The 22,209-nt window shown below is 38.3% G+C and overlaps 3 protein-coding genes across 3 annotated transcripts; 2 read left to right on the plus strand and 1 right to left on the minus strand.

Moving 5' to 3' along the window:
- Positions 1-73: 73 nt before the first annotated feature.
- On the plus strand, positions 74-19,994 carry LOC125570119. Its single transcript, XM_048731132.1, has 4 exons — positions 74-166; positions 1,466-2,551; positions 3,971-3,996; positions 17,945-19,994. Exons 2-4 carry the CDS (start codon positions 2,416-2,418, stop codon positions 18,260-18,262), a joined length of 480 nt encoding a protein of 159 aa, XP_048587089.1. The 5' UTR covers positions 74-166; positions 1,466-2,415; the 3' UTR covers positions 18,263-19,994.
- On the minus strand, positions 5,000-8,753 carry LOC125570118. Its single transcript, XM_048731131.1, has 5 exons — positions 7,732-8,753; positions 7,404-7,644; positions 6,576-6,810; positions 6,279-6,341; positions 5,000-5,880 (listed from the first exon to the last, which is right to left on the minus strand). The coding sequence occupies exons 1-5, from the start codon at positions 7,988-7,990 to the stop codon at positions 5,428-5,430; spliced, it is 1,251 nt and encodes a 416-aa protein (XP_048587088.1). The 5' UTR covers positions 7,991-8,753; the 3' UTR covers positions 5,000-5,427.
- LOC116618267 lies at positions 13,429-16,030 on the plus strand. Its single transcript, XM_048731130.1, has 2 exons — positions 13,429-14,675; positions 15,028-16,030. The coding sequence occupies exons 1-2, from the start codon at positions 13,470-13,472 to the stop codon at positions 15,853-15,855; spliced, it is 2,034 nt and encodes a 677-aa protein (XP_048587087.1). The 5' UTR covers positions 13,429-13,469; the 3' UTR covers positions 15,856-16,030.
- Positions 19,995-22,209: the final 2,215 nt, after the last annotated feature.

Consider the following 22,209-nt stretch of genomic DNA (forward strand, 5'->3'; position numbering starts at 1 on the left):
TTGCTGAGCGTGTCAAAAGAAATGTATGTCAAAAAGGCGAAGGACTGTTCTGGAGTAGTGACCCTTTCAGCAGGAACGGGCATGTTCTATATTTGAGAAAGCAAATGGAGCAAATGCACTTCTCCATAGCTAAGGCCTTTTACAATATGGGCAAGCTCAATGATAGGTAAAATAATTCAACCCTGATTTTATACCTTTAGTATATACCCCTTTTAACGATGTGAGCTCTGTTACTTTACGTTACTTACTTTGCGCCCAAAAAATGTTACGTCATGACCATCACTTTAAAACGCGACAAGTCCCAGTTCCCATACCATTTGTGTGGAACCACACTGGAGGGGGTTAGCGTTCAAAAATACCTTGGAGTCCACATTTCTACATCTCTCAATTGGTCAAAGCACACGGAGGAAGTCAAGAAGAAGGCTAACGCAGTACTGGGTATCCTACAAAGAAATTTATCTTCCTGCCCAGCTGCGGTTAAAGAGCAAGCCTACAAGGCGCTGGTACGGCCACTGGTGGAGTACGGGACGGAAGCATGGAGCCCCCACACTAAGAAGGACATTCAAAAAGTTGAATCTGTACAACGCCGCGCTGCCAGATTTGTGTGCAACGACTACGGAAGGCATAGCAGCGTCACGAATATGCTGACACACCTAGGATGGCACCAGCTAGAACTTAGGCGAACAGTATTCGACTCTGTCATGTTTTATAAGATCCACCACGGGCTAGTAAAAATCGATTTCCCGAGTGATGTAATTCGCAAACCTGGTTCCTACGCAACCAGGTCAAGCGTCAGGAACACATGCCAACTTACACTCCCGCCTCCCAGTATAAACCAATTCAAATACTCCTTCTTTTCAAGAACTATCCCCGTTTGGAACTCTCTGCCCCAACAAATGCTAGACCTCAGCTCTGTCGATGAATTTAAGATAGCCGTCACTAGCGAGCTGGCCCGGCAATGATTTAGTTGCCATACTACCCATGAACATGTGTATTGTTATCTCATCATCTTATCGAATTGTTACGTTTATTTATTTATTTATTCATTCATTTATTGTTTCTTTGTTTTATTTATTATTTATTTATAATCAACCGTAGTATGTGCATGGGTAGTTGGTACGCTGCCCCTCATTGCCGGATTAGCTCGCTAGTGGCAATTATTGTATTTAAAGGTTAAAGGTTAAAGGTACTTTATTTGTAAGTTATCCTTCGTTTATCTGCGAAAAGATAAAACACTATAGAAAAGTTTGCGTCAGTTAACATGAGCCGTGGCGACTTTGGACCTTGTTAAATTATTTGTTTGCAACTCTATATAACGTTTGTCAAATTTTATCTTTTCGTCGAACACTGTTGCGTATTTTGACCATTGATAACAATTTTTTCAAGTCTTGCGGACAATTACGTTTTTGTTTATTCCATGTAACTACGTTATTTGTAAAAAACTTTCTTAAATTTAATTCCCTAGATACTTCGAAGCAACGGAAAAAAATGCGTACGAAAAGTGACGTCTTGGAAACAGACCCTAAAAACAGCGGTTGACCGGCGTTATGCCATCAACCCATCCAGCATCGTTATGACATTGCTGATACTAATCATATGTAGGGTCACTATCATGACCACAATAAACTAAAACAACGACAGTTGTCTTTTCAACCAGCCCAAAAGCCTTTATTTTACTCCATCTTAAACTCATCAATTAATAGTTATTTATATGCGATTCGGTCGTGATTTTCCGTGGCATGTCCTCTATATACTACAGAATGACGTAATAAAGTGGTCAAAATGTTGTTGACTCACGAGGAGCAGCGACATCAGGAACGCAAAAATGAAAACTCAAACAGCGCGCACATGGCAAAAATCTCAACGTTTTCGAAATTATTGGGCGTGCGCACGTTGTTTGACGTCATTCCCCCCTATTTCCCCACGGCTGAGAAAATTCCAGACACGCGCGCGTTGTGGTATAAAAATGGTGTCAGTGATAACCGGTTGTCAATTCACCCATTCCAATGTTCTAACCGTACCTTAACCGCCTCATGGTAATTAGTCGGAAATATATATTCACCTCCCCGCCAAGCACCTTCGGGTTAGTTACGTTTGGGAATATTATTTGGAAATAAAATTGAGCACTTGAGTAGTGAATTACGAACATGATATTTTCATCCAACGGACGGTTTCAGCTTCAATGCACAGTGCGCATTGCTTGTTGGTTATAGGTGGGAAATTTGTCAGTACAGTGTTGTTGTTGCATTGCTTGGACATTTTGAATGAAAAAGAGCGCGTGCGTTGATAGCTGGTAGTCATTGAAGGCTGGAAGATAAAAGGAAGTCACTATATTGGTTTTCTTTAGTTTCTTTAGAATACCAATATAGAATACCAGTTTCACTACGCACAAAGCGACGTCTTGACAATAAAGTGATGGAAGCTGAACGCTCTGGAAAGGAGGTGGTCCTTCTTAAGAGAGAGATGGTTTCGTTCCTTAAGTTCTACAAAGAAGTCAAACTCCCGTCGCTGAGAGAGGAACAGACGCGCTTACAGGACCTCATGAATGCAGGTACCTAAAACCTACGGGTAAAACAATTTTTGTTTGTTTTTGTTTTTAACACATTTTTATAACGCTGCGTTCGAGGTGTTAAAGTATTTCTGCTTGGATACTGCGTCGGCCATACCTGTTATAACTAGAAATAGCTGATCACTGCTTCTGGATCCTGGCCTTCTGATGATGCGATCCCAACAAAGAAAGCCAATAAAATGCTCGATATTGTTCGAGAACGTTTGTTAACGAGAACATCAAGGTTACGGGGTGCCTTGAAGTGAAAATTCTATCGAAAAAAATATTTATGCATCTATAAATTCCCTACTACATTACCGTTATTATAGCAAAGAAAAATATTGGATTTTTATTATCTTCTCGATATAAAAAAAAAACGAATTTTGCTTGAAGATTATCAATTACTGGAACCCTGTGTTCCCTACATCCGGGACCTTCGGTCATGGTTAATTAGCATACTGTTCTTAACCGAAAATAGTGACTTCAAAAATTTCAAATTCAGTTCCTTCGTCTTGCGGAGAGACCTATTAAGGTTCCGAAATATATAACCGATAGATAAACGGAAAAGAGGAAAGTCTGCAAGGGGTCGTCTCAACCGTAAAACGAGGGTGAAGACTAGTTGGCTTCTCTTGTATTAGTTTGTCCCTACAACCCGCTTCAAGGTTATAAGCGAAGAATGCCTCATCGTTTCAAAATCAAAACATTAAGACGAAATCGTTAGTTACCGATTTGTCTATACATGTCACAAAATCACGAAAAACCTGCCCTATTTGCTACCGGTCTCAGCCGCGCTTTCCTGGTTTCGCCTTAGCACGGCTTTTCCTTGTCTTATCCATGTGTGCAGGAATTCTTGCTTGTCACTTGTTTTTCTCATAGCGAAATTCGAAACTCCCCGTAATGACTCGGTTTTCGCCTCTTATTGGTCGGTCTGTTTATCTAGAGCTGAAGATATGATCACTCGTTGACAGATAACTCAAAAGTAGGTGTAGGTGTACTTTATGTCCTCGGGTGTCATGTTACCTGGAAATTATTTAGTCCTCTGACTTTTTACTCAAATTTGCATAGGAACAAAGAAATATATCTCAAAAGCCGAACACAGTTTGGTAGGTGTGTATATGGTGATTGACATTAGCCATAAAACGTAGAGATCTGCCGGATAGTTTAGACACATTGGGATTTTAAAGGGATGTGATTGTCGCGTGATTAAAACCCGTTAAAAAATAAAACATTTCATCAAACCTAGAAACAAAAAGGATTATTATATTTGCCATTTATTAAGCTTTACAATGACATATAACATGAGCATTTTGATTTAGTCTCACGCGTGTATCAACATTTTTCCTCGACACTTTGGGTTTTTCAGCGTCTCGCGGGCTGAAGGCACCCCGTAACCTTAACCTATTGCCCTTGCTTTTCTTTAAGGTGGAAAATCGTCGCATGATGAAAAGGTATGTAGCAAAACTGCTAAGTAAATGCAAGCACAAACTCTACATTTACTTGTTAACCGGCACAGGAAAAAAATATGATTTCCCAAAATGGGAAAAAAAGGGATTTTTTTGGGGGAAAAGTTGGGAATTTCAGCAAAAATCCCCAAAATGGGAAAGTGATACCAAAACCAATGTTGGGACAACAAAACCCCAATAATAACCCAACTTGGGGAATTTAATGTCCCAATAATAACCCAACTTGGGAATTTGATGCCCCAATAATAACCCAACTTGGGAATTTGATGCCCCAATAATAACCCAACTTGGGGAATTTAATGTCCCAATAATAACCCAACTTGGGGAATTTAATGTCCCAATAATAACCCAACTTGGGAATTTGATGTCCCAATAACCCAACTTGGGGAATTTAATGTCTCAATAATAACCCAACTTGGGAATTTGATGTCCCAATAATTACCCAACTTGGGAATTTGATGTCCCAATAATAACCCAACTTGGGGAATTTAATGTCCCAATAATAACCCAACTTGGGAATTTGATGTCCCAATAATTACCCAACTTGGGAATTTGATGTCCCAATAATAACCCAACTTGGGGAATTTCATGTCCCAATAATTACACAACTTGGGGAATTTAATGTCCCAATAATAACCCAACTTGGGGGGAATTTAATGTCCCAATAATAACCCAACCCAACTCAATTAATATCCCAACGTGGGAAATCTGAATTCACAATAACCCAATACAAGGATTGTTAGAGTGCAAACAGTGAAAACGTGAAATACAAATTACTAAATAGTACAAAATAGTGCTAATTAAACAATAGAAAACAATAGGGATAACACTATTTAGTACAATTTAGTATTACTAAAGTTTCACAGTTATACATGTATTGTTTGCACTCTATTATATTATTACAAATTAATAATTTGAATATATTATAACAATACTTGTATTTGGATATAATATTTTGGACTTAAAAAGTGATTGCAAACAACAACAATACTTTCAAAACGTTTTATTTACTGTAACATAAATTCGTGATAAACATTAACAGCAGAAGTGCCATGTTTTGGTTAACTTAAATACAATATTAATTTGATGTGCAAGTGGGTGATGATTGTAATGCTATACAAATACCCAAGATTATTGCACATGACATGACATGAGCATCAAATATTGCCCATGTCAATACTCAGAAGTTACACAACAATTAATATCAACATGCACAGACCTATTAGATCAATATCACATAAAGATTTAAGCTGTTAAGCCTGCCTCACATCACTAGTGGCTACAACTTCAGCATATCCAATTCAAACAAGCTAAATTTCTCAAACTATTTCTAAATCTTTTGAAGCAAATAACGAATTAAGCTTTTAGAAGATATAAAGAACCTAACAAAGACAAGTGTATAATTAAGTGTCTACCTCACATCAGTGAAATTTCCTTTAACACGTTTACATCATTAATAGATGTTATCTGAGACGGTGGTGTTTTAAATTCTACGTATTTTTGACTTACAAGTTTTCTAATAAGTACTGCTATTGCCTGACTAGGTGAGAGAGATGTTAAGGCATTGCTTTTCAAAAAGAATTTATTTTTAAGTACATCAACACACACCTCTCTGGTGAGTTGTTTACCAAACACTGATTTAATCACTGCCCTCTTTATTTTTAATGGTAGAGCTTCAACTTGATCCCCTGCTTTCGCATCTTCTGGGCTTGAAGTGCTAGTGCTGGGTTTTGGAATTTTGGGGCTTATAGGGCACTGGCTTCCTTCCATCTCATCATCACTCAAAATCTCTGTGTCTCCAGCACTACTTCCATCCTGTTCTAAATGTTCATCCTGTTCCCCCTCTCTGTCTAGATCTACTGAGCTTTCCTGTAGTCAAAATACACATTATCAGCATTTAATACATTTTGCAAGGTTAAAAATGCATTACAGTGTGGACATTTCAACTGGGACCACTTTGAGAATGTGATTGCATGACAAATTATGAATAGAAACAAAGCACTTCAACTTAGGAAACTTCAGCTTATTAAGTTTTTGTTCTTTGTGATCTGATTGGTCGACATTGTTTTAGTAAAATGCTTTTTTTTAATTCACAATTGTCATTCAATCACAATATCTTAAAGTGGTCCCATTTAAAGTATCCACACTGCAAGTTTTCATGAAAATATGAGATAATACTTATATATAAGATATTTAGTATGATAACACATTAATACTAGATTCTATAAAGTATCAAATTTACTTAGGTATGCTAAAACAAAATTTACCTCTAGATCTGATGAGCTATGGTTGCTTTGCATCTCTTTTTTTATGGCCTGGGAACTTGGAATCTACAAAAGTTAAAAAATACTATAACTGAAGTGCAACTCTCATAGATACAAAATGACTACTTGTGTCTGTGTGCTTTGCAATTGATGGTACATTTACATTACATTTAGTCAACGAAATGCCAAGTGTACAAAAAAGTTGATCACTTCAGTTGACGAAAACTATTAACAAACCTGCAGACATGCAAAAGCACATAAATAAACAAACAATGCAATTAAAAGAAATATTTTTATTACCTTATAATCATCATCATAAGATGGACGTTTTCGTTTTTTGTTGTATCTACGTTGTTCATTGCAAAAACTCTGTATGTGCTTCTTTATTCCTTCCTTTCCAAAATTGATCTCTTTTATGCCACATTCTTTCTCTATGTTTTCGGCAAATGCATCTAGTTCAGCTTTGGCCTCAGGCGAGTTAAACTTTGGAAATTCAGTCCATTTGTTTGCTGCTAATACCCCTATTTTTTTACGTCTAAATAAAATAAAATGCAATCAATGTGGGTACCATTTTTGTTGATAATAATATATTGGGTGCCCTGTGCCCATAAACATCGTTTGCTTTTTATATTTGGGCTTTCTGTGGCTGAAACTCTTGCACATGGCATGGGCTACTGCAGTTCGATGTACTTGCATGATCAGCATTGAGTTTTGTAATTTAATAGTTTTTATTTGTATTGGATTTTGTGAAATACAAAGTTTGTTTAGTTTCCGAGAACAATAAAAAGGACCACCAAAACAGGGGGAGTGTTTTTAACCTATTCTAAGAATCCAAATGTTCTGATCTTACATTTTAATAAAACAAGTTTACCAAAAGAAAACTTACTCAAATATCTTTGTTAAAACATAAATTGGCAACCTTAGAATATATTATGAATGATTCAAATGCATTAGTAGCTGAAACAACCTCGATGGAAATGGATTCGCTCACATAACAAGGCAGCCATTTTTAATACCTCGAGGTCCTCAAGACAAGATGACCATGTCATCTGATTAATCCATTGTAGTTGAATATTTGCTGACAAACAAACAAAATATTTGTAACACAAAATAAGTTAAATAGCTTACTTTGTAAGATATAAGTGCTTCATTTCTGGATTCAGCTGTTGTAAGTCGGCCATAGTCGGTTTTGGCGGAGGAGAAGGGGACGTTTTGGAGCCAAAAGATGCCTTTTGTCTTTTGAGAAAACTAAACTCCTTCTTGAAAATGACCGCTTTACCGTAACACAAGGAAAGTCTTTGAAAGATTGTGGCATCCGCTTTCCTTTCCAAGAGGTCTGAAATAGCCATCTCATTGACAACTTGTTCACCTAGTTCAAGAAAGAAAAAGTTGCTCTGTTGAGTGGGGTTTCAAATTTAGTTCAGTATTTTTGTGAAAGCAGTGCATGCATACTCACGTTTGAAAGCATTTAAAACTTCCTCGCCGAATAGATCTTTAATTTTCGATTCCAAATCGTTCTTGTCCGTAAGAATTTGAGCGTTTTCGTTCACCTGACTCGTACCACTCTGCCCTTCTTGTACAATCGAGTCATCCATCTTGGAATATTTGCAGTGAAAATACAGCAAGGCCGGGCAAGCTACGCTGTTCATGAGTCTATTTGCTATCTCATTGGTCAATTTTGCCCGCCTTTCCTTCAATTTTTCTAACAGCGGCATTGATTGGTAGTTTTTTCCCGCCGTTTTAGTTGTTGGTATAAGCTTTCTCACTATTGGCTAACAAGTGCTGAATTTGGGCTTCCTGTGGTAAACAAAGATGGCGGATGCGTGCAAAGAGCTACAAGAGGAATATATGGTGGATTCAACGTCGAAATGTGGTCAAGAAAAGAAGTATCCACATGCAGCTGTACTGAATTATCTTATAGACATGTTCATTGTAGGTGCTATCGCTGTAAAGGAAGAGCTGTTACAAGGAAAACAGAACTACGGCACTGGAACGAAGCTCGTATATCATCTTCATTTCACAACTCGAAAGAGGACGAAGCTTTTGGACAAAATACGTTTGAAGAACATGAAACATCTGATGTCACGATGGAAACTTCAGAAAATATCGATTGCGAAATAAATGTTGTCCAAGATGTATGTATGAATCATGACAATGAAAATAGAAATGACATGGAAGATGACTTCAATCAAGGCAACCCTTACAAAAGACTTGTTGTAAAGGCTGTTCTGCAAGCTATGACTATTGTGGATAATAGTGGGTGTTCAATAAAAACATTCGAGGATATTTTGAGTTATGGGAGGACAATGTTATTTACCAACCTTGATCCAGAAATTGATGAGGATATTTTGGCTTCTCTATGGCCAAAATCTTGGTCAGAAGTACAGTCGCTTTTGAAAGAAGAGGGATTCACAGACCCAAAGGAATATTATATTTGCATTTGTCGAGCAGAGAAGTCTTTCACAAGAAATGGTAAGACAACTAGACCTAGACCTAGTCCATGTGGTTATGGCGGCCACGAATTTTCTTGGCTCCGTCGCTATCCTACTGGTATCGCTTGTAATTCTTTCAAATCTCAACAATACCTCTGAAATCTTATCAAGAAACACCTCTGAGTTCAATTTGTCTGGATGGATCAGCAAATACAAGTTACTGCTGATCGGTAGCGAAAGTTTTCTTACTTCTACTCGATCGTCAAGATCCGCCATCTTGAATCCTTATGATGTTCATCCTGGTCTACCAAGGCTCATCTGTAATCTGTTGCTGCTGGGAGGTAATATATCGCTTAACCCTGGTCCAAACTGGAAATTTCCCTGTGGCATATGTGCGAAACCTGTCAAATCCAACCAAAGAGGCATCCAATGTGACTCGTGTGACCTGTGGTTTCATTCGTCATGCTGCCAAATTGGTAATTCAACCTATAACTCCTTGGCTAATTCCTCTTGTACATGGATCTGTCCATGTTGTGGCTCATCTAACTTTTCAAGTGGATCAATCTTCACCTCATCATCCAACTCCATAAGTATTAGCAACTCATTCACTATTCTATCAACTAATCATGATGAACCATCAAATTCACGTTCTACGCATAGTCTTTATAGTCCTCTTCCTGTCACATCTACCCCGGTTAAACGCTTCAGGAAAATCACTAGACTCAATTGTATTGAAATCAATTGTGACAGCATAAAGAGCTCTGAACGTGCAGCAGTTTTTGCCAGCCATGTTAGTATGTATAATCCTGATGTTATTTTTGGGTGTGAATCCAAACTCAGCCCAGAAGATCCAACATACTCGTCCTTTCCACCAGACTACACAGTATATCGTAAAGATCGATTGGATTCAGGTGGTGGAGGTGTGTTTATTGCCATCAAGCACGACATCCCATCATTTGCATCACCGAACCACACTATTGACTCTGGAGACGAAGATGAATCATTATGGGTTTCTGTAAAGCTCGCCAAACAAAAGGAACTCTATCTGTGTTCTTTCTACAAACCTCCCAAGGCTACTACATCACGTATCGACTACCTTTCACATGCTGTTCTCAAAATTTTCGACAAGAATAAAAAATCTCACCCTAACATTGTTATTGCTGGCGATTTTAACTGTGGAGACATAAACTGGAACTCTGACCCTCCTTCAATCACTAACCATGCGTCGGCACCCATGATGAATTACCTACTGGATTTTATCAGCAATAACGCTCTTACTCAACACGTCCTACATCCCACACGCCCAGCTTCTCTTAATACTTTGGATCTGGTGTTATCGTCATCTCCTGCTCTAGTATCCGATGTCAGAATCCTCCCAGGTATGAGTGACCACGATATTGTGTCTTTTTCTATCACCTGTAAGCCTCCAAGGCTAACAAGTCCCCCCCACAAAGTTTATATGTACGATAAAATGGATGTCGAGGGTCTCCATCGTGATGCTATGACCTTGGCTAGTGAGTTCTTCTCTTCATGTGAGTCTAGGTCAGTGGAGTCAAATTGGTCGCATTTCAAGAACGGTCTCTTATCTGCTGTTGAAAAACATGTTCCTTCCAAACTGACCAAGTCGAAACTTTCTTTACCTTGGATGTCACCAACCATTAAACGCCTTATGAGGAAACGAGATTCTCTCCTCCTTAGAGCTAAACGTAGTAACAACAAAAGCTCAGAAGTATGGCGTGCTTACCGTCAACAGAGGAACAAAGTCGTCAAGGCTCTCAAGGTTGCACATAACAACTATTTGAATGACGTGATAGGCGAAAGTTTGCAATCAGATCCCAAGAAATTTTGGAGATATGTTAAACGCTCAAGATCAGAAAATGTAGGCATTCCAACTCTCCGTAAGGATAACATGCTTTTTATATCAGATGCAGATAAAGCTGAGGCTCTTAACCATCATTTCCAGAGCGTTTTCACTAGTGATAATGGTCAACTTCCGGATCTGTCGACTTCTAGTTACCCTACAATTAAAGATATTATCTTTACCGAGCCTGGCATTCGTAAGCAGCTTGAAAGTCTCAATCCATCTAAGTCTGTTGGACCGGATGGTCTTTCTCCAAGAATCCTCCGTGATCTATCATCTGAGATCTCAAATGTGCTCACGTTTATCTTCCAGCAAAGTTTTGACTCAGGTATTTTGCCTGAAGACTGGTTAAAAGCTTTGGTAGTCCCTGTCTTCAAAAAATCCAGCAAGGACAACCCTGAGAACTACCGTCCCATATCCCTGACTTGTATATGCTGTAAAGTTATGGAACATGTAGTGCTAAGCCATCTGAACAGTCACACTGCTATGAACAACATCTTATCTGATTTGCAACACGGTTTTCGTTCTGGTTTTTCTTGTGAGACGCAGCTTGTTCTTACTACTTATGACTGGGCTACTTCTCTTAATAATCAAGGCCAGGTTGATGCTTTATTACTCGACTTCAGTAAAGCCTTTGATAAAGTCTCGCATTCCAAACTTTTGTATAAGCTCCGTAGTTATGGTATCTGCGGTAAGACTTGCCAATGGATCACTAGTTTCTTATCTGCTAGAACACAATTTGTCTCTGTGAATGGTACCCACTCCAGCTGTACTCCAGTGACCTCAGGCGTTCCTCAAGGTTCTGTGTTGGGTCCGGCGCTCTTCCTCTTGTTCATCAACGACATTACTCTCTGCACCAGGTCTCAGTCACCTACGTTTATTTGCTGATGATACTGTAGTCTATCGCAATATCAGGTCTGCAGATGATCATCAAGTGCTCCAGCAAGACCTGGATAACTTAACTAAATGGTCAAATGATTGGCAAATGGAATTCAACGTGTCTAAGTGTCATCTGCTTTCTATCACAAACAAGCGCAAACCATCCTTGCATACTTACTCCATCAACAATAAGTCTCTATCCAAAGTTGCAGAGCAAGATTACCTTGGAGTACGCTGTTCCTCCAATCTTCGCTGGGGCCCCCACGCATGTAAAATCTCGGATAAGGCAAACAAAGTTCTTGGTCTTCTTCGCAGGACTTTGAAACCATGCAGTCAGCTAGTTAAAGAGAGAGCATACTTTACCTTAGTAAGACCTATTCTTGAATACGCAGCTCCAGCTTGGAACCCTTACACTGATACCGATGTCAATCGCCTGGAACAAGTGCAAAAGAACGCTGCACGGTTCGTCACCAACACATATGACCCGTATGCAAGTACCACAAAACTTGTTAAAGACCTATCTTGGGACACTCTTGAACAAAGACGTTTAACTAGTCAGGCTATCTTATTTTATAAATTTCATAATAGTCTTATATATGCTAAATTACCTGATCTTGTCACGCGATCAACCAGATCCACCAGGCGCAAAGAGCTGTATTATAACCAATTGCAAGCAAATACCCTAGCTTTCAACTATTCTTTTTTCGCTAGAGCCATAAGAATCTGGAATTTGCTCCCCAACGACGTCAAATCAATTAATACCCTTGCCAAGTATAAGGCTGCTGTTCAGCCTGCAGTTAGATCTCTACAAGTACCTAGCTACTTGCGCAGGCTTTAGATCCCCAACCCATTAGCTGCTTAGTTTGTTTGTTTATTTATTATTCATTCATTTATTTATTTATTTAGCTATTTATCTATTTATTATTTATGTATTTAGCTATTTATCTATATCATTTATCTGCAATTAGATTTAAAGTGCATGTTACTTGTGTTAGCATTTAGATCCTCAATGGTCCTTTCCCCTTGTGGCGTTCTGTGCTTCTGTCTACGCCGGAGTCCTTTGCAATGCTTTGTTGAAGCGGTTGCGAGTGATTCTGGTGTGGATGGGGGTGTGGAGCGCCGTAGGGGGAAGGGTCCATTAAATATTTCGTTTGTCTGCTTGTTATTCACTACTAATTTATTTATTTGTTTATTACCTATTTGTCTCAAGTATCTATCCTGTTTTCTTATTTTATCTATTTACTTATTTATTTATTTATTTACTTATTTATACATTGATGTTTGTTTTTGCTACAGTTACTCTTTAATACTCTTTGTATCATTATTATACAATAATTACAATATTTACTTATACAGTTACTCTTTAATACTCTTTGTATCATAATTATTCGTTATTATTTGAGCAATACTTATTGTAATTATTTTAGCTCTATATGCCTCCTAGTATTAGCGAAAGCTACTTATAGGAGTAATAAATCGAAGTAACTAAAAAGTACCTGTATTCCCGTAAGTGGGGTATTATGGAGAGTAAAAATGAGTTATGCCCCAACTGTGGAAAATGTGGATATATAAAGTATTACTATCTTGGTTTACATGAAAAGCTAAAGAACTGGTTTCGGAATCTAAATATGTGTAGGAAAATGCTATCACATTGGCAAGAACGAGAACACTGGTTAAAGAGAAACACAAGTTGGCCCTTAAAAAAAGAGGTTTGGGATGGGGAAAGATGGTTAGAGGTGCAGTGGTTTTGGGACCCAGATCAATTGTGGACTGTCCCAACAAGGTGCGGGGAGTGTCTCACTGTTATTTCATCAGACTTAATCAATTCATCTCCAAAAGATATTGATGGTTTGTCATTGCTCGAATGTCCAGAATGTTTTAATAAATTTTCACATAAAGCTGAAGTAGCAAGGGGTTCTCCTTTGAATCTGGCATTAATCGGACACTGGGATGGCTGGCAGCCATTCAAGTGGCAGTACAAGTGGCAGAAGTTGTGGTTCTCTTGAAGTTTCCATATTAAATATGTTCAAGACAGATAGATCACATATTGATGAAGTATATGTTATTGGTTTTGTACCGTGTACAACTGTGCCAAAAGGTATACCAGAGGCTTATGATCCATTTATACAGCCACTCATTAATGACCTCTGTGATGGCTTCATACATGGCTTTGAAGTTCCTTATCCTTCAAATGCTATTACTGTTCCTGATTATGAAGCACATGAAATTGAAACAGTGCGTGTTATGTTACTGTGCTGGGCTGCAGATCACCCAGGACAATGTGAGTTTGGAAAGTACTTGAACCAGGGGAAATGTGCTTGTAGGAGATGTAAGATGGTAGGACAGCAAAGTCTTCAATCAACTCACTATTATTATGGTGATAATCGTTTTCATGCTCGGCATCCATGGGAGAAGAGAGATGTGACAGCAGAGGAGAGTACCTTTTATGATCTAGACAATGAAAACCGAGTAAGTGTACGAAAGAAACTATCATCACAGGAAGGATTTACTGGAACTCCAATATTTCATCAATATTTGTATCCCCTCTATAAGTTTGACTGTTTATACCACATGGTTTATGACATTTTCCATACTCTGCCTTTGAATATATGCAAAAACCAACTTTCAAGACTGTTACAGCTAGAGTTATTAGATGCTGTATATGTAGATGAGCAAATTGCACAATTTCCTTGGAACACAGAATTTAAACAAGGACGTATTCCTACTTCAATTGGCAAAGAACACAAAGGCCTTGGACACTGGAAAGCAGAATCTTTTCAGAAATTTTTCTTTCCAATGCTAGGATGCATTGTAGAGGATAAGATTCCAGACCCTAAAGAACTTGAAATCATAAGTTTAGTTTCCTACCTAACTGAACTGCACTTCTATAGTGGGAGGAATGGCTGGACGGATAGCATGATACAGCTACATGAGAGACTTGCACAAACACTGATAATAAGAATTGAGGAGACACAAGGACTTGAAATGTGCACAATATCGGTACACAATTTGACACATGCACATGAAGACCTGATAAACTTTGCAGCATCAGACAACTATTGGTGCGCTGTGTTTGAAAGAGCTGTAAAGAAATATGTAGGGCGCTCCCACAACTGTAAAGGATTAGAAATGACATTTGCTAAAGCAGAATGTAGAAGAGAAAGCTTGAAAAGTTTGGAACAAGCACATGGTGATCTCCCCATTGAAGAAAAGGATGATAAGATTGAGGTATGTACTGTGTCATCAATGTAAATCTTTTTAGTCGCAGGACATTCCATTATTTGAAGTAATAATAAAAGTAAACAAATATGGACTGAATATATATAATCATTCATTTATTTGCATATTGATTGATTAACATCTAGAGCTGTTTATAGTCTTATAAATACCAGAATGCTTTGTTTATCACATTTTATGTCAAATTATATTCTTTTGAAGTTTTTACAATGTAAATAAAATTTAAAAGAATAAATTTGGCATCAAGTGCAAAAACCACAGCACTTTGGGATTTATCAAAAGGCTCTATACATGTAATCTGTTTAATGGTTAGTACATAAAAATGTACATTTTTTTTAATCAGGGCATTGTCAAGTCTGAGGATGAGGCTAGGAAAATCTGTACAGCCAGTAAATGTGAAGGATTGCTAATAGGCTCAAGAAAACCTCAATTGCAAGTAATTGAGTTAACAGACAATGAATGTTCTAGAATCAATTCCATTTTATCACTCCCACAGTCTGTTCAATCGGCATCTAGAATTGCATCTACTTCAGGGAAATGTTTTTTAAGTAATGTTGGATTTAATGGCTTGGTCTTATCAAGTAATGACAATATTATTGCTTCGTTGGAGGATGGTGAATGTATTGTCCAGATAAAGCGGTTCTTGTTGATAAGATATGGACTAGACAATAATCACAGTGTATTGATTGAAGGTTTTATAAAGCCTTTTAACAAATCCTCTGAAGGAGAAATTGATGTTAATGTATGGAGTGGCTTTCCTAAAGTCAAATTACAACCCAATGATAATTCAGTCATCTTTTCACATCAAAGTGTACAGAGAAAGGTGATGTTGTACAAGCATGCTCAGACAAACATTCAAACTGTTGTGGATTATGATAGACAGTTAAAAGATGTTCCAAGGCTCTTGGTCCCTGTGTATCCAGAAAAAGATGACATGTTGTTCATTCAAGGCGAAAAGCAAGGGGATATTTGGTACAGAAGAGTGTCAAGTGTTGATTTGTCTAACAAGGCAGTTGAGGTGTATTTCTATGTGGAGAAACAACAACATCCCAATAGATTTGTAAGAGAAAGCTTTTCCAGGCAAGCAAGAAACACTGTGGTCTTTGATTCCATAATCGGTATTGCAAATGGTCACTGGATAAGTGGAAACATTTGGCAAAAGTCAGTATAAAATTCATCTTGGAATGTGTGCTGCACAGCTGAGCACAAAATGTACATTTTACTGTAAGCGATCAATCTTATCATATTTAATTTTAATATAGACTTGAACAGCAATCTTACTTGGTTAATTAGTAATAATTGTATTACTTATTTTCAATGCAGAAAATATACACACATGTATTTGATTCCCTGTTTTGGGTATTTATTGTGTATGAATTCACATCCATTTCCCAGTACAGGGATTTTATTGGGAAAATACATGTATTTGATTCCCAGTTTTGGGTATTTATTGTGTATGAATTCACATGCATTTCCCAGTAGTGGGATTTTATTGGGAAAATACATGTATTTGATTCCCAGTTTTGGGTATTTATTGTGTATGAATTCACATCCATTTCCCAGTAGTGGGATTTTATTGGGAAAATACATAAATTTGATTCCCAGTTTTGGGTATTTATTGTGTATGAATTCACATCCATTTCCCAGTACAGGGATTTTATTGGGAAAATACATGTATTTGATACCCAGTTTTGGGTATTTATTGTGTATGAATTCACATCCATTTCCCAGTAGTGGGATTTTATTGGGAAAATACATGTATTTGATTCCCAGTTTTGGGTATTTATTGTGTATGAATTCACATCCATTTCCCAGTAGTGGGATTTTATTGGGAAAATACATGTATTTGATTCCCAGTTTTGGGTATTTATTGTGTATAAATTCACATCCATTTCCCAGTACAGGGATTTTATTGGGAAAATACATGTATTTGATACCCAGTTTTGGGTATTTATTGTGTATGAATTCACATCCATTTCCCAGTAGTGGGATTTTATTGGGAAAATACATGTATTTGATTCCCAGTTTTGGGTATTTATTGTGTATGAATTCACATCCATTTCCCAATAGTGGGATTTTATTGGGAAAATACATGTATTTGATTCCCAGTTTTGGGTATTTATTGTGTATGAATTCACATCCATTTCCCAGTAGTGGGATTTTATTGGGAAAATACATGTATTTGATTCCCAGTTTTGGGTATTTATTGTGTATGAATTCACATCCATTTCCCAGTAGTAGGATTTTATTGGGAAAATACATGTATTTGATTCCCAGTTTTGGGTATTTATTGTGTACGAATTCACATCCATTTCCCAGTACAGGGATTTTATTGGGAAAATACATGTATTTGATTCCCAGTTTTGGGTATTTATTGTGTACGAATTCACATCCATTTCCCAGTAGTGGGATTTTATTGGGAAAATACATCTATTTGATTCCCAGTTTTGGGTATTTATTGTGTATGAATTCACATCCATTTACCAGTAGTGGGATTTTATTGGGAAAATACATGTATTTGATTTCCAGTTTTGGGTATTTATTGTGTATGAATTCACATCCATTTCCCAGTAATGGGATTTTATTGGGAATAAATCCCATCTTATTCCATTAAAGTGAATTTTTTGTGAAAGGAAGTTTTGGCTTAGATTGGAACTCAATAATTTCCCAATTCTTGTTTCAGTTTTCCCCATTTTTTCACATTATTGGGAAATTTTCCCAACTATAACCCAAAATGTTAGAATTGGGAAATCATATTTTTTTCCTGTGCGGTAGCGTCGTTCGAGTACAGTATCTTACTGCAGTTTTTATAATTCTATTGGAAAGATTGCGACAGCTCGAATTAAGCTTGGAATTCTGCTTGCATAGGGGCGAGGGGCCATTTTTGGAATTCTCGTTGAATGGGAGGTTGGTTTTGGTGCAGAGGCTAAATTTTGAGTTTGAGTAGACGCTTTTAAGGCAAAAACATTACATGAATTAGCGCGACTCAGCTGCACGCCTACGCTAAGTAGTAAATTGCGCGCAAATCTTGTAGTCATTTTTCAGAATTTCAAATTTTCATTTTTTTTCTGAAGCGCCCATTTATTTTTCCCGAGAAATATTCTGCCAATGATAAACTAATTCCTCCTGGTGTAGAAATTAAAGCGAAAGTTATCCAAACATTCCTTAAAGTAAGGAAGCGTTAGTGACCACGAGAATAGAAGAACGGTTGTAATTTACGCCGTGACGTTGACGTATGATTTTTGTACGTGTTTTCGCAGGGATGCCGGTACTTGTCTGCAGCTACGCACACCATCTCAGCCAAACTTGCGCTAGTTACGAACGGTATTGCGTTTGCTATGAGGCAGCTTACTGCAGGAACCGGTGCCTTTGCCCCGATACTATCAACTGATTTGGAAGAATTCCGACAGTTCTTGGTGATGTCTGAAGTTGATGTGAGAGAGGGTGAAGATGTAGAAGATCAGCCAGACGATGGCGACGATACTGACGAGCCTGAGTCTTCTGCTAGTTCGACAAATGTAGCGCTTGAAGCGCTTAGTTCTCTTTATAACGGGGCCAACGCCACCTGTTTCTCCTGATGCACCCACTGCGTCAGTGTGGAGATGGAGTCTTCCACCAACACTCAGCCAGGGAACCTTCAACGGGCGTAATGGCAGTAATGTTTGTAGTGTCATTGCGCTCTGTTTAGGTTATGCCCTTCAAGAAGGACTTCTCTTACCGCCCGACGTCAATACATCGTTATCTGAAACCTTCCTGGGACGCCTTTGTAGTTGCATCGAGCTGGGCAAAAGGATCTACGACTTATTCAGGCAAAGCCTTCCATGCTGTCGCCTGTCCATTTAGGAAGCCGCCAATATCACAGTTTCGTGGATAAGTAGCAATGTCGGACAGCATCTGCCAGTTAGATTAGCCGACTTGCACGAACCATCAACAGTGACTTATCAGTTAAAGCGAGCCTTTTCGGGTGGAGGATTCAGTGCTTGCCTGATGGCTGACGAGAAGTCTTCTCTGTTTCATGCATGTGATGACCTGGTTATCGACATTGACATCCACAGTCACGGACCCAAAAAAGGAGCAGTAATAACAGCAGGACATGCCAGAGCCATTCCTGAACTGTGCTTGACAGTTTGGCAGGGGGAGGGCTTTTCTCCAAACTCCTTTGGAAATTTGGTTTACGTAGAATTTGCATAAACGGTTTCCTTTAAAATTTGCAGCCCACCTACTGAGATTTCTGCAGGATCTTTCTTTTTCTCCCTGCAATGTTACAGGGGCATTCCAATTTTACAATGGATTTCCATAAGGGTATTTAATTTTGACCCTAGATTCCCACAGAGTTTTGCTAGGAGCCTGGATTTCCACAGATTATTCTCGAATTTTCACAGGATTCACACGACAGATTGTGGTAGAGCAACTTTGGGCTCCTCGATAGGTGGATTATGATTTGTTTTAATGGAATGGTCCAATTTTCCTTTATCACGTTATTGTCGATTAATAATATCCAGTTGTTATCAGCGAACGGAGCTCAGTATTCTGTTTAATACATTGACAATGGTAAACCTACCCGTGCGTACTTGCCAAAGTGACATCGCTATGCGCCTGACTATGATAACATACGGTACGCGTATCTAAAGCGGTTTTCGTATGAGTGAAAAGATCCGCGACACGGCACGGCACTGTCGCGGCGCAGCACGAAACCTGGCCTGCTGTATTGATACGAAGCCTTGTATCTAGTCAGCAGGCCACAGGTTCAGCGCCGCGACCGCGGACAACCAATTAAATCGCATTGTCGCATCTTAAAACTTCTAGTCGTGTTTCATTTATTGCCAATACATCTGGCATTTGCCCTTCTATGACAACACGAAGCTCATTATTAGGCATAAATGGATAGTTTGCATTGGGGCTACTTCAAATAATAGGGCTACTAGTAAACAAGAAATTTAAATTTACTCACATTCTATCATCGAAAATAACAATATCGAGCAGCCATTGTTAGTTTTTGTTTTACTGAAAAACGCTGACATTTTACCCACTCCTTACCTGTGGAAGCCAATCAGAATGCAGGATTCGTGGTAGAATGTGAGTGGACTTAATACAATTGTTTTATCTTAAGGAACAAAATATAACCTGACGAAAAGAGTGCCTATAGAAAACCAAATGTTCGTTTTTTTGTATTGCGCGAAAACGTTTCGCAAACATTTCATGGTAGTATAGAAAAATAGTATATATATTTATTCCAAGGCCTTATATTAGCTTTAAATTATAGTCATATTTTAGTTATCATAGTTGAAACAAGGCGTAAATCAGAGTATTGAAAAAAAAATTGTGCGACTGCGTAAGATCAACAATGGACTACTAGAATATGGGTGTTTTGACTAGCAGCATCCAAAATAGACCCGCTTTGACTAAAAAGAAATTGAAAAAATCAAAAAAGTGAAAACGGGACTGACTTAGTTATCGCACACTAGAATATGGGTGTTTTGACTAGTAGCATTCAAATAAGACCCCGCTTTGACTAAAGAACTTGAAAATCAAAAAAGTGAAAACGGGACCGACTTAGTTATTGCACACTAGAATATGGGTGTTTTAACTAGCAGCATTCACAATAGACCCCGCTTTTACTAAAAAAAAACTAACAAAAAAGTGAAAACGGGACCGACTTAGTTATTGCACATATGGGTGTTTTGACTACAAGCATCCAAAATAGACCCCGCTTTGACAAAAAAAAACTTGAAAAATAAAAAAAGTGAAAACGGGACTGACTTAGTTATTGCACACTAGAATATGGATGTTTTAACTAGCAGCATTCAAATAAGACCCCGCTTTGACTAAAAAACTTGAAAAATTAAAAAAGTGAAAACGGGACCGACTTAGTTATCGCACACTAGAATATGGGTGTTTTGACTAGCAGCATCCAAAATAGACCCCGCCTTGACTAAAGAAACCCTCAAAAACAAAAAAATGAAAACAGGACCGACTTAGTTATTTCACACTAGAATGCTGATTCTTCCATTCCTCATTCCTGGTTTTAGGGGCCGTCCACACTAACACGGATATTTGATACGTTTAGGCCTTACGTCCACACTAACACGCGCGCTGGATCTAGCGAATCCGGATACTTTTGAAAACGCTGTCATACTGTATATATATACGCGGTATACTTTGGTCCGTAGTGTGGGCGGTCGAATCCGTATCAAAATGAGAAAACGATGGCGTTTTCTGGGAGCTATTTTGACAGAAGGGCCCAGAAAATGCATTTCGCTGCACATCTCCTACACATTTGGTCTAGGTGCATAGAAAGATAGAACAATGTTTTGGGATCATTTTGGGACCTGTTGTCGCATAGCGCCCATAGCGCCATGATGGCCCAACAGCAGTTGGGCCATCATGGCGCTATGGGACCATTTTTGGTACCATGCCTATGAAACCCAAAATAAAGGGCCATAATAAGAGAATCACTGAAACTCGTTATTTCCCTCTGGAAAATAATGATATGGGCCTTATAGTTTATAAACATACTGATTTAGTTATCTCCATCTTATCAAAATGTCAAGCATCACTTTCTGTGTTGCTATGGCAACCGCTGTATATGTTATTGATCTCTTTTGTAGTATAATAATATTAAGAGTAATGGGTACTAAAACTACACACAAACAAATAAGTTCTTGTTTTCTTTCAAAATAAAAACGGATAAGGTTATTATTATATATTGTACATGTTCTATTGTCAACAGACCGATGAAGTTTCATAGCTGTATGGTCCCTTAAAGACCATTTTAACCTCCACCCTTTTTTAGCAGGCGTTAAGAAACGCCATATAATGGAAATGGACATGAACTCACTCTTGAGCCTATTCAAGGAAACGTTAGAGAAATTAGGCTGTGAGACTGCTCAAAGCTATAAAGCTGAGCGACTGAAGCAAAGAATCATTAAGTTCTTTGGCGACATAATTGCCTTTTTAAAACAACCTAACCCCTCTAAACCTGAACTTGTCTGTTCTAGCCTGCTTTCACTTCAAGATGCAATTAATCGCGCCGCAGTCGAGCCAAACAAGACCTCTACAACTGAGAATCCTATCGAGCGACAGTCATTTCTAGTGAAGAATCGTCCATACTTTACCATGCTGCGCAAATCTTACGACAAAGAATTAAAGAAGAAAGCAGTAGTATCACTATACAACCAGTCCGCTTAGAGGACTAAAATGTAGAAAAGATGAAATCTGCAACTCCCTCGGCCATTTTCAAGTTCTTGTGTCTGATTGTTTCTAATCCAAAGAAGATTGACGAATCTTGTCCTAAGCCAGCAAGTGCAGCTGACGAGCGCCATATCTTGTCTATAGCACAAGATATGATCCATGCCACATCCCATGGGCGAATCAAAACCCCAAAACACGTGGGGCTGGCAATGACTGTCTGTCATTTGACTGGGTCGGAGCAGCTTATCACGATGTTAAACCGCCTTGGGCACTGCTGCTCATATGGCGAGGTTGAGGTAGTCGATACAAGTTTGGCACTTGAAGTTCTAGGAAA

The sequence above is a fragment of the Nematostella vectensis genome, chromosome 8 (genome assembly GCF_932526225.1).
Source record: "Nematostella vectensis chromosome 8, jaNemVect1.1, whole genome shotgun sequence".
NCBI lineage: Eukaryota > Metazoa > Cnidaria > Anthozoa > Actiniaria > Edwardsiidae > Nematostella > Nematostella vectensis.